Below are 12,719 nucleotides of genomic sequence, written 5' to 3'. Positions count from 1 at the left end.
GATAACTTCATAGAAGGAGATGAAGTTGGAAAACCAAAAGGTTTACAGCAAAGTTGAAGGTCGGTGCTCTAATTGCAGAGACGGCTGTGCAAATAAAAGGGGGGGGGTAGGGTTAAATCATAGTGGGAGACCTGCACTTATTCGCTGCAGACGGTCATCGAGGGTCAGGTAAAATGAGAGGGCACTCAAAGTAGGGCCTGGGAAAGAGGAACTGGGGAAGAGCTGTGAGGGGCTGGCTGGGGGGTAGGGCCGCGGCGGCGCGCGGGCCCTAAGCAGGCAGGGGCGGCCTAGCTGTGCGAGTAGAAGCCATAGTAGCCGCCTATGTCCTTGGCGCAGTTCTTCTCGCAGTCCCGCTGGGCCAGCACCTCGCTCTTGAGTGGGGACGAGCTTTCGGACACCGGCGTGTCTGCTGGCGAAATCCGCCTCCTCTTGGCCTGCTCGTAAATCCCCGAGTCGCTCGAATCGATGGACTTGATAGAGGAGGGCGTCTCGATCCAGCTGGAGTCGGACAGGTCCTTGGGCTTGGCGTCCTCGGCGGTCCCGGGCGGAAGCGGCGAGCGCTCTGCGGCCAGGCCCTCGGCCTCCTCGCCCAGGTAAGGGTTGGCTCCCGCCATGCGCGCGGCAGCCGCGGCGCTGTTGGGCCAGCAGGGCAGCACAGAGCCCGATTTGGCGCCGCAGTACTGCGGGGGGCTGCGTGCGCCCCAGCCCGACGGGTCGGCGTAGTAGCCGAGCGGGCGGCCGGTGCAGCCGGCTGCCTGTAGTGGCAGCGCCTTCACGCCCGCCGCCGCGTAAGAGAGCAGCGTGGCCGCGTTACCCGCGAAGTCCGTGGCGGTGTCGTAGGCCGAGGCCGCGAAGTCTAGTCGGTTGTTTGCTGGCGTCACAAACCAGCGCTGCGGCGATGGCGCGCCGGGGTCCTCGGCCTGCTGCGGGGACAGCAACCCATTGGTGTGCGGCACGCTGCGGTCCGTCCCCGGCCCAGGGCCCGCGCCTGCACCCGGGTGGAAACGGGCCTTGGCGTAGTTGCTCACGAACTGGTCCTGCAGGAAAGAGCCGGCCATGGCGTAGCGAGCGCCGGGCACAATCTGCGAGCGCGGAGAGTCGTTGGGCGATGGGGTCAGGCGGTCCATGTCGCAGCCCGTGTAGATCCTGCGGGGGAAGGGAGAAAGAGAGAACCGACGGGTGGCGCGGAGGTCCCTTTAGGGTGCTGAAGGGAAGGATACCTCCACTTTTCGCCCACCTCCACGCTTTCCGTCTGTAATTTGCCCTTGCCATACAGAATGGATGCAACAGAAGGTCACAGGACCTGCATCCTCCCCAAAATAAGTCTTGGATTTATAAGGAGGCCGTTTGTCTATGCAGAAACCTAAGCAGGACGTAGAGCACCTAGAGGAAGACTTTCCTCTTCCCCTTCTCTCCCCTGCTAAGGGCACAGGGGACTCCAGAGGGGCCCTCAGGAGGCTTTCGTCCCATTTCTCCACCTTATGTACGCACATTGAGCCAGAGTACACTGGGACTGAGGCATTTGCCCAATGGGCCTTTTCCTCTGTGGCGAGTTTCTGAGTGAAAATTTTAAAATAGTTACCCACTCCCTTCACCATTTTAACACCTCCTATGTCCATTTGATTGTTCAGATGATTTTGCTCCTCCATTTTCTAGATAGTCTAAGCCAGCCCTAGGGAGAATACTACTTGGGGGGCGGGGGTTGAGGGGGGGCACATATATCCAGGTAGTAATCATCAAAGACTGGCTTTCGCTGGTCTTCTGAGACTCTGGTAATTGCTGCTGGAAGGTATTTTTTGTCTATTGTTTCCCCTGTGTGAGCCTTTGACTCCCACCTCTACCAATGCAAACGAATGACTCTTTGGAAACAATCATCCCCAATCAATAAAACTCTTTAAAAAGTAAAAGTGTTCTTTACTCCGACCTTCTCTACCCCCAGCTTTTGATCCACCCTTGGCAATAACTTTAGGGCAAACTCTTACAGTACAGTTATCAACCTCCCCCAAGCAATGAACCACTTACAATAGCTAACCCTTACAACAGCATATACGTGCTAGGCACTGTTTTCTGTAGAATGTACAGATAATAACTTATTTAACTTACAGCAACCCCACTTTACTGATGAGTAAACTAAGGCAAAGGGAAGCTAAATAACTTGCCTAATCACAAACAGAGTTTGTGTTGTTGGAAATTACCTTAGATAAAATAAAAGTTAACACTTAGGCCCTGGGCCTAGGAAATCCCATTAGAATTGAAGGGGAATCGGGGATTGGATGAAGATTAGAAGTGTTTGCCCGTACACATACACACATGCCTCCCTTTTTATTTAGCTCACACATGAGTCTTTTAGTCTTTAGTCAACAGACTGTTTTGAAGGAAAGCCCCAGTCTTGTCAGACCTTAATCCTTTGGGGAGGAGATTCCCTGGTGAGTGGCCAAGTAACCTCCTAGTACCCCAGGAACTCTTGTGCCTCTCTGTATTTCTCCAAAATCAAGCCTGCCCAGTCAATTAAGTGGGGAAAAGAAATATCATAAACCACTCAATTCTTCACTATCCCCCTAAAAAGCCCAAGGTATGTTTTTTATATAGTTAAAAATTATGAAAAACATAGTGATTTAAGAAAGGGAAGTGGCTTTTCCAAGACAGAGGATGAGGGACAGGTGAAAATGGCAATGGCTGCTCAAGTGCATTCTGGTGACTACGGTAATTTCCCTCTAGAAATTTAATTCCAGTCTCAAATAAGAGAAAAAGAGGGAGACAGAAAGGGAACATAACTAGGAAGGTACAGATATCTTCTCTGTTTACCATCACAATACTTTAAAAAGAAAAAAAAAAACAGTCTGCAAAAGATACAGTTTAGATGCCCATCCAGTTCCCAAACCACTTGGGATTACTGAATTGATTTGTGCAAAATAAAATACTTTGGAACAGATGTTCATAACAGAATTAAAAGCTCAAAATCAATAGGATTCTCCTCCAGTATCCCTGGTCTCCTGGGCCACATTCTTTCAACTGTGCTGGCCCCACCTTTTCAGGTTGTGAGAACTTGGGTAGCCAAGTTTTTATTCTGGGGAATCATTGATGAGGCTTGCTTCCTCTGAACTACTTTTGAGGAAAGCATAAGAAGGTTATATACAGTGATGCCAATGACTGTCTTTTAAATAAAATATCAAGAGAGAAGATGGATATCTGCCTGGAAATTGAATAGGGGCAGCCACCTGCCTTTTCCTCTACACATTTAATCTATTCCTAGACAAAAACAGCTTCAACTTTTGAGCTGTATCCCAAGCACTCAATCCAAGCCATGAAACTAAGATGTATGTACCCTTCTCTCCTATAGACAGAAAAAGTGGGGGAACTTGCAATACAGATTTAGATTTTGCTATATAACAGTCTGAATTCTTAAGCACTATGACTGGCCCCTGAGTGAGAATCCCAAAACAACCCTAGAAAACGTTTAGTTTACACCTACTGCTGCCTCCAGAGAATAGCTTTTTGCTAGAAGAGAGATAGGTAAGAAGCCTGAAAAAAGGGGGGGGGGGACCAACGCATTTAATTGACACATGGTTAGATATAAAAGATGAGGAAATATTTGTCTTTTGAAGCTTATAAATAATACACAGCAACAGCATCTTAGACCTTCCCAAAGTATGAATTGACTATAACCAATTCTACTCATGAACTCGCCTGTGATGGGTGCACATTTTTTTTTTCAGTCCATAGTAAACTTGCATAGGAAATGCTATTACACAAAACTTGGAAATGGGTAAATAAAAGTCACATATGCCAAGGAGACTGTAACAACTGCCAGAGCCACATGCACTTTCAGGCAGAATTGCCCGTTTCAGACACAGACAATCTGAGCTGAGCATCTGCAGTGCCACATACAACACCCGCACCCAGGAACAAGGGCAGCTTCCTCAGCCAGCCAAACCCAGAGGCCGCCAATTTAGTGATTCCCAGGAAAGCTAAAAATAGGTAGAGGAAACCTTTGACCCAAATCACACAAATACCAAGCCACAAGATCATCAGAGAGCAGGGGAACCAACAGAGAGAGAGAGAGAGAGAGAGAGAGAGAGAGAGAGAGAGAGAGAGAAACCTCAATTAACTCACACATTCTAACTTCCAAAACCCTTGTACATGATAATCCACCCTTGACCTAAAGGCCAATCCACAACTATTTGAAAAGGAACATGCAAAATTACTTACGTGTCATAATTATCCCGAAATCCTTTTGCAAAGGGGTTGTGATCTATTTTCAGTTGTGTAATCTAGGGAAGAAAAGGGGGGGGGGGATGACTGTAATTTCCCCTTCTTATATCATCTGACACTTATTATAGGGACTTAAGGCCTATGGCTTTATTAAATAACAAGATTTCCCTACCTGAAAAATTAGAGAGAATAGATGAAAAGACAAAAAAGAGCAAGTATCATGAAAGTTATGAAGGACATATTTAAATTAGTGACCCCTAAAACTGAGGCATTGTTTTCAATGAACTCTCCTGTGTGTTCTGATTTGGTTCAAACTCACATTTTTAAAATTCTTGTTTCACATAATGCACTTGCACAAAAATCTTTTTAAAAGAACTTGAATTCATCACCAAATTTGCCTATTTTAAGTGTTTTGCCATATTTTTAAAAGTTGGTCACTTTTGATTCACAACTGAGGAACAGGCAAATTGCATCTCAAACTCGGGTTTGATTTAAAATAAAAGCATGTTTTAATTTTTAATATTTTCATTTAACTAAAAAACACACATTAAAAAAACCCTATCATTCCTAGTAGTCAAATCAGCCAGTAAAATTTGTATGTTTTTGTAAACATACAAATACTGAAGAGGTTCGAGTGCCAGAAAACTCTGTAGCTCCCAGTAATTTGATTTATTGTATTTTCACATATAGGAATGCATGTTTTTTTCTTTTCTTTCTTTCTTTCTTTCTTTCTTTCTTTTATATCCCAGAACAGACTGTTTTGAAGGAGAGCCCCAGTCTTGTCTTGTAATATTTGTTCATTTTAACCATCAATTCTGAAAATTTTTAAATTATTTTTTTTAGATGTCAAAACTTGCCGAGAATAAAACGGGGAGATCTGCTTGTTTCCTAAAGGAAAGAGGGAAAAGAAACAAAGAAGGGGGAAGGGAGGGGAGAGAGAGAGATTTTAATTTGTCCTACTTTAAGGAACAAATTAAAACTTCCTTTTAGGAAGAGACCCTGGCCACCTCATAGTGACCGAGTCAGAGAGGAAATCGAAAAATAGGAAGCATTGTCCCGGGCTTGGTATTTAGGGAAGTGCCTTCCAGGCCCCTCGCCCTAAGCCTAAAACGCTCAACAGGGCCAGCTGTTGCTGATATTGGTGCTGTTAGCGTCAGAGCCCAGGAGGGCGCGGGGATACGGAGGGTGCGGGAAATGTCAGCGCCGCCAGCCGCGCATACAGACTCTAGGCCTCCTTACATCGGTGTTTTGGTAGGCGGTGACCGCGATGAACTGGGTCTCCGGAAAAGTGAATGTTTGCACGCGACCAGGCTGGCTGGTGTCCTCCGTGCCGTCCTCGTTCACTTCCACCACATGCAGGCGGGGCTGGTACTTGTGCAAGGACTGTAAAACCACCATCTGTCCGACGAAGAAAAAGGAAAACGCCGAGCGGCGTGTTAACTCGGTGGTCGTGCCGGTGGTTGTGTGCGACCGGCCGCTACTCCAAAGCCGGGCGGGGACAAACTAGATCCCGCCACCCCGGATAACTGACCACGGGACCCGTCCGGCTAATGACTGGGTGGCTGCAGCAGATGGGTCCTCGCGCCTCAGGGAGCGAGAATCCGCCTGGATACTCGCGAAAACCAAACCCGACCGCGGATCCTCAAGAGCCCTTCTCCTAGACCTCCTTTGAGGAGAAACAAAGATTTTTCACAACCTGCAGATCTCTTGGGTTCCCTTCTCAAAATCAATCGGTATTTGTACTTGGGAAGGTCGGGAACTCCGGAATTGGGCCAGGATTGGGGGGCAAAAAGAACAACTTTATAGATCTAATATAATTTTGAGTGGCGGAAATATAATTTTTTGGTATTTAATGAAGCAAAGCACCATCCAGTTTCGCTTGCTGTTTTATACTGTCGAACGGTGTGTGCGTGCGTGTGTGTGAGTGTGTGCGTGAGAGGGGGGAGGGAGGCACGAGCGCTTGAGCCACTGACCTGCCCATTGTTGTTTGAAGCTCCTTTGTTGTTCGTTAGTTTTAATTTTCCAAAAGAGATTTCTTGGCGCATCCAGTGAGCCCCAGTGTTCGGGGAATCTGGATGCATATAGACCCGATTTCCTAGAGAAAGAAGTACGTTGTTTACATATGCCCGGGGCACTGCCCAGTCCTAACTCCTCACTTCATAGCGCGCGAGCTCGCGCGCGCGTACACACAAACACACACACACACACACACACACACACACACCTACCTCACTCCACTGTGAGGCCCATTAGCTCGGCTTTTTAAGGCCGTGCTTTCTTCCTATTAACTGGGGATGATTAAAATAGCTTTTGCATAATCCTCCCCCTCTCGCTCAGTCTGTCCCCTTGTCCCCTCGTCTCCTTTAAGAAGTCATTGGCCGATCGTTTTAAAAGTCGCTCGCCAGTCCACAAAGGCTTTAATTAATCATTCTCACCTAAATAAGTGTCAAGAAAAAGTGTTAATTGGAAGGACTTGCCTTGCACATTGGTGTCCGCTTTGCCGCAAGGAACCCATTTGCCTCCTTGAAACCTCCAGTGATTGGGATCCGCCAAAATCACATCCACAAAAATATTGTAATGAGCCGTGGGATCGAGACCAGAAATGTTAAAACTTAAAAAAGGAAACATGCGCCTATTTAAATTAAGCGGGGCGGGGGGAGAGAAAACAAGGAAAAAAGAAAATAAGTGTTAAAGATTAAATGCAAGAAGCGGGGCGCCAGATAGCAAAGCAAAACTTGTTCTCCAAGGGTAGATTAACGGATCTAGAAAAGGGGTGGTGGGAAAGGAAAGAAGTGGGACTGAACGGGAAGAGCAGCGAGTCAGCTGAAGTGGGGGAGTCGACAGGTATCACTGCTCAGGTAGAGAGCAAGGTTGGCGACCTGCCTCTCCACCTCACGGTCCATACAGGCGTTGATGCGTCCCTCCCATCACCCGGCAGCCTGCCGGGGCTCTTCCTCTTTCTCTCGCCTTTTTCCAGCCACTGACTGGCTCTCCGACCGCGTTCGTACATCTGTCTCCCCCCTACCAACATCACCACGGTGGTTATCCCTTCCACTTTCCCCTCTTCCAAAACCAGCCAACTCCAGGGCGCTGCAGAGCGCCTTCCAGCCTGTCCCGACCCCAAATAGTCGCTGCCGCGGCGGTCACAACCTGGGTGCGCTTGCCCCCTGGCCGCGCCTGGAGCAGCGGCAGCCAAGAATGTAGCATTACCTTCCCTGTTTGGTGATGATCATCTCCGTTTGGTGCCGGTGAAATTTCAGCCAAAGGGGCCTGTTGCACAGGTACACCTGTGCCTTGCCGGGTACCAACCCCGGCTGAGTGGAGGAGAACTGGTAGAACGGGGCTCCTTGGTAGGAGTGGCCGTATTGCTGTGGGTAGGGGTAGCCCGCGGTGGGGTAGCCCTGCGGTGATGAGTTGGACAGGAGGCTGTTGTATGCTCCGTTGGTGATGACCGGGTGGTGGGCCATGTAGCGGCTGGGGCTGCCGATGGAGAAGGCGGGGTGCGCCGGTCCGTGCTGGCCGGGGTACGGGAACATGGCACTGGGAGCAGTGGCCGCAGACTGTGGCTGGCTGGACTGAGATAGGAGGTAGCGATCTGCAGCAGAGCCATCGAAACTGTGACGAAGCTCAGAGACCCCGTCCAAGACAGGAGAGAGTTTACTTCTCTGGACGTCCCCTGGTGAGTCCTTGGAGTCAGGAAAATTGTCTGTATCTGACTGATTCGTCATCCCCCTGGTAATTTTTTTCAAAGGTGAACTTCTCTCCAGGTTGTCAGTGGTCGAGATAATGGGATGATCGTGCAAGACAAGCTCAGATCCGCCTGAATGTGGGTAGCTGCTGCTCACATTGAGAAATTTCTTGGAGAGCATGATAGAAGGAGAAAGGCAATGCTCCAGCTGCATAGCTCTAGAACCTGAACACTTGCCCTCCCGTCCCTCGTTTTTAAAGTCCTATTTATCATAAACTAGAAATCCACAGACCCCCTCACTAGACAGAAAGCACTTCAACCAACAAATGCTTCTCAAAGGTTTGATTTACTTTTTTTTTCCCTGGGAGAAGAGATTGGCCAATTGACACTATGCAGCAATCAGAAAAGGCTCACTTTTGATCTTGCTGCTTGTGCAGCCGATGAAACGGCTCCTGCCATTGGTTAACTGCTGACAGTAATTTAATTAGATAGACATTAATTAGGATAATCACCTGGCTCCTGGTCGCGACGATCATGGCAAATTTAAGGGGATGATTTTATTGTTGGCTTGGGGGGTGGGGGATGTGTGTTGGTTTACGTGAGCACTGTTGTGTCACCTTTAAGCTTTGTGACCACTGCTTTAGGAAGATTCAAAGATGTGCAATTTACTAAACATTTCCTACCTTCCCCCCTCTTCCCCCCTTTAGAGCCGAGGGGCGGAGGAGGAAATTCGATGATGCTAGGAGACTTTTCGGATCTGAATGAGCCAAATATTCAGTTGAATGTAACGATTTCAAGTGCAAAGTATACAAAGCGCGAGCCGGTGGCCTCTTCTCGCCCTGTAAAAGTTCCAGAGTCTGTCTTTTCCAGTTAATACAGAAGCACACAACACCTGAGTCGTGCATTGTGAGCAGGTCCTGCGTGTCCTTGGTGCCCTCACCCCATCCCCCACCTTTTAAACTATATACATAAATAAGTCCCTGCTGCTGAGAGCCACAGTGATGAGCTGGAGGAGGGGGGAGAAGTGGGGACGAAAAGCAGCAACTCACCCACCCATCCACCCACCTCGGGAAGGTTCGGTTTCTTGGTGGAGCATAGAAACAGTGACAATCTATGATCTCCTTTTTAAGTTTTGAAATAATCATAAGCTGTCAGGCTGAAGTGCCTTAATGTATTTGCAGTGATGTTTACCGGGTCTTTACTAAATATTTTATAAGCCAAGTTGGTTGCAGATTATCTGAGGAGCATCTAACTGGGGGCAGGCACCATGCAACCTTCCAGTCTCACTGCACTTCCTTTTCTCCGAGGTGCTGGATTGGCGATAGGTTCAAAAGCCTAGCCAGGAGAAGAGAAGTCTGAGTCCCGGTGCAAATGGGTTAGCCAGGAGCGCTGATCTGGGGAGACAGAGTGGAAGTGGTGTCAACGCAATGATCTTTCTGCACATTCGTGTGTGTGTGTGTGTGTGTGTGAGTGAGAGAGAGTGTGAGTGCGCGCGCGCGCGCGCGCGCGCGCTGTTTATATAATCTGGAGGGTAGAAAAAGAATCCATGCCAATAATTTTAAAAGGAGGAAGAATCTAAAGAGGAATAGAAAAAAGAACCAATTTGAAGGGATTTTGGCACAAATAAATAGCACGAGGCCCAAAGCAATTCCGAGGTGTTGGGAGAAAAGATCTCCCAGTACCTGTTCTGCAGATGGGCCCAGCCATCAATCTGAACCATAGTGCCAAGAGCAGCAGAGGTTTTAACTGTCCAAAGCTGCTTCAGTGGCCCGGCACTAGCCAACCTGGCCTCCCGCGGCTTTCTTTCTCGTCTCCCAGAGCCGCGCGGGAATGAGAAGGAGGAGCGCAGGACCAGAGCTCAGCTCGGCCCAGCGCGGTGGCGGATTCGAGGGCTGGCTCCGCCTGGGAGACTTGAGGGAGGGCCGGGTGACCACCACTGGTGAAGACCCCAGGGGCACACACTCTTTCCATGCCACAGGCGAGGCCTTGGCATCTCATCTGATGGAGTCCGTTTACGAGCAGGCGCATCCGCCTCCCTGGGTCGGAGCAGTTCCCTCAGGGACAGAGGCGCTGGGCAAATTGGGTGGATCCTGGGCGTGGGCGGGAGGGGTTAATGAGATTCGCAGCTTTGCGGTTATGGTGTAATTTAAAACAGTGCAGCGGACTGAGTGGTCAGCGCTGAGCCCAGACCGCACCGCCTCCCAACTCGGGCTGGGCGCTTTAGCTGCACTGGGCACCAGCTGCGGCCTCCAGCAGAGCGCGGAGAGCAAGGCTGGGCGCGGGCGGCCCTCGGCTGTACAGGTTGATGACCAGATGTCTCAGATTCGAGCCGAGGCAATTTTCTGGGAGAAAAAAAATAAAGCCAGACTCATTTTTCCCTTCGAAAGCAAACCTCGGCTCCTGGCGATGAAGCTTCACAAGCAGGCAGGGTCTTAGCCAGTGAGGCATTGGGGCGCGGGGGAGGGGGAGAACAGCTATGACACCATTTGACTCGCTTGTTTTCCTACTCTTGACCTTCCACCGCCATTTGTTCCTCTGAAAGGCTCTTGTCCCATTTTGGCCACCTACATTTCCTCCCCTCTTCCAATCATTGTCTCTGAGTGCCTCTCCCTCTGGTGCTTCATAGGGTATCTTTCTCTGTCCTCAATGGGACACCGAACACACGGAGAAAGTGACACACTCGCTCTCAGCTCCTTTTGAGGCTTTCCTATTCCTGGCACCCTGAACGGGCTTTTTTTTTTTTTTTAAATAAAGAATGCAAAAGTGACACGTTAAGGTGTTAAAAGCAGAGAAAAGACATGGAGTGCATCTTCTGAATTTTTAAGAAATTGAATTAATGGATGAATTGCACTCTGACTCACTTTGGATTATCAGAACGATTTTCAATGATTCAGCACGTGTAGTCTTTGTCTTGAATTAATATATACCCAAGAAGGGAAACTAAGACTTTCCTCAACTACTTATGATCCATACTTCTGTAGACCAGTGTATATGAACCATCCCAGGATTCTTGATTGTAGGTTTGGGGTGGAATATGTTTCCATAATATCTAGATGCTATTAATCAAGGCAGGTCACATTTTGAATCGTGAGGCTGGAATTTTCAGTGCTCTACACTAGTCTGAGGAAAGTAGGGCCATATCTGTGCTGAAGGTTTGTTTTCAGAGTTGCATTAACTCTACATAGTGGGTAGTTAAGAGCTCACATAAGCATATCAGGTACACGTGCACCCATGTGTGGGCAAGTATGTGCACACAAACACAAAGTCATTTCAGTGCCTAACTGGGCCTAGGGCATCAGGCTACTGATAAAACAGTTGCACATTCCAAGACAAAGGCATTCCCTGAACTTCTCCCCTTAGTACATCCTGATTTTTGATCCACTGAACTCATCTACAAAGAAAACACAGGTTTTCTGCTAGGAGGGTTTCTGAAATTGGAACTGTCTCCAACATGAATCAAGAGAAGTGTTATGTGGCTATGGAAAATCCAGGAAGATAAAGTGATCAAACAAGGGCAAAAACAGAATCACTATATAAACCTTCTCAGAAGGGTTTTAATCACTATATAAACAAATACACACCTTGAAGTGAATAAAAAATAAACCGGTGAATACTTTCCAATCTGAATATCAAGACCAGTCCTTGACATACTAAATCTTTCTTCTGAAGGCATACTCTACAAAAAAAAACCTTAACTAGCTCTTAATATCTTTGAAGTTAAGAACCTTAATTATAAAGTGGAAAAAAAAGTCATGTCCAAAAAACCTACAGAGATTAAGCAAAAGGAAAAATTCTACCTTAGTTTAATTGTAAATGGTTAGATAATCCTAATAACCTGAATTAATATATTACATGTCCCACATAAAAATATATCTTTATCTAAAAGAAGAAACTACAGGATGAGCAAAAGGTACTTAGAATTCCTCTTAATTCAACCAAAAATGACACTATGAAACATACTGAGAATCTAAGCCATTTCTTTGTTTTTGTTAACTTCATCAGACAACCAATAAAAGCCTAGAATTGTTCAACTAGGACAATAAATGATCTACCACAATATTTATAATTCCTAAAGTAGGTAAAGTCTAAATCTTAAGACCCCAAATAAACCTTGCTAAGTCTTGGAAATACTCTCACAAGGAATGGTGCAGACTGGAGTTAACCATGGTGTCTCTCTCTTTCCATATGCTTGGGGTAGCCAGTATGGTGTTGTACCATGAATCTTAACAGAGGCATATCAGGTTGGAAGGCTAAGGGTTGACTTCATTTCTGAAAACTGTCAATGGTCAAAATGTTTTTCTCCATCAGAAAACTTGAGTATTTCTAAGTTAGTTTGGGAAAGATGAGAGGAAAAAATATTGCTCATAAACTTATGTTTTTTAAACTCACACCATGGCTACTTTTTTCATTTTGCTTTGAAGATGACATTGTATACTTCTGTGGCTATCTTAGATGAAAATCTAGAAGAGTTTCCAGCATCCAGATCCTAGAAATTTCAAAATTATTGGTGGAATGTACTCTTTTAAAATATGAACAATTCTAAATTAAAATTGCCCTTTTCTTCTTAAATGTACTCCTCTGAAATCCTGAAAGTATATGCTTTTAATAAAATGTCAACATTTTTTGGGGTGGGGTTACTCACTCATGAGGTAGCCACTCATTAATGGCAGTCATTTTGCATCTGTGAAGTTCTGTTATCACACTGATATTTTATAAGATCTTAAAATGCAAAGGGAAACATCTCTTCGTAAGATTTCCGAAGCACTGTCAAATGTTATTCTGTCAATTCTACCCAATGCCAAAAAGACCTCAGGAGACA

The 12,719-nt window shown here is 46.9% G+C and overlaps 1 protein-coding gene across 1 annotated transcript; it reads right to left on the bottom strand.

Annotated features, from left to right (window-relative positions):
• Positions 1 to 287: 287 nt before the first annotated feature.
• Positions 288 to 8,114, bottom strand: TBR1 (T-box brain transcription factor 1; the record flags this gene model as incomplete). The annotated part of the gene is made up of 6 exons (XM_081261817.1): positions 288 to 1,146; positions 4,210 to 4,271; positions 5,452 to 5,610; positions 6,186 to 6,307; positions 6,690 to 6,844; positions 7,423 to 8,114. The coding sequence occupies 6 exons, from the start codon at positions 8,112 to 8,114 to the stop codon at positions 288 to 290; spliced, it is 2,049 nt and encodes a 682-aa protein (XP_081117943.1).
• Between the last annotated feature and the right edge of the window lie 4,605 nt (positions 8,115 to 12,719).

This window comes from Spermophilus citellus (genome assembly GCF_964194105.1).
Source record: "Spermophilus citellus genome assembly, chromosome: 11".
NCBI classification, from domain to species: domain Eukaryota; kingdom Metazoa; phylum Chordata; class Mammalia; order Rodentia; family Sciuridae; genus Spermophilus; species Spermophilus citellus.
The sequence above is the reverse complement of the archived record's forward strand: the minus strand, read 5'-3'. Positions and strand labels throughout refer to the sequence as shown.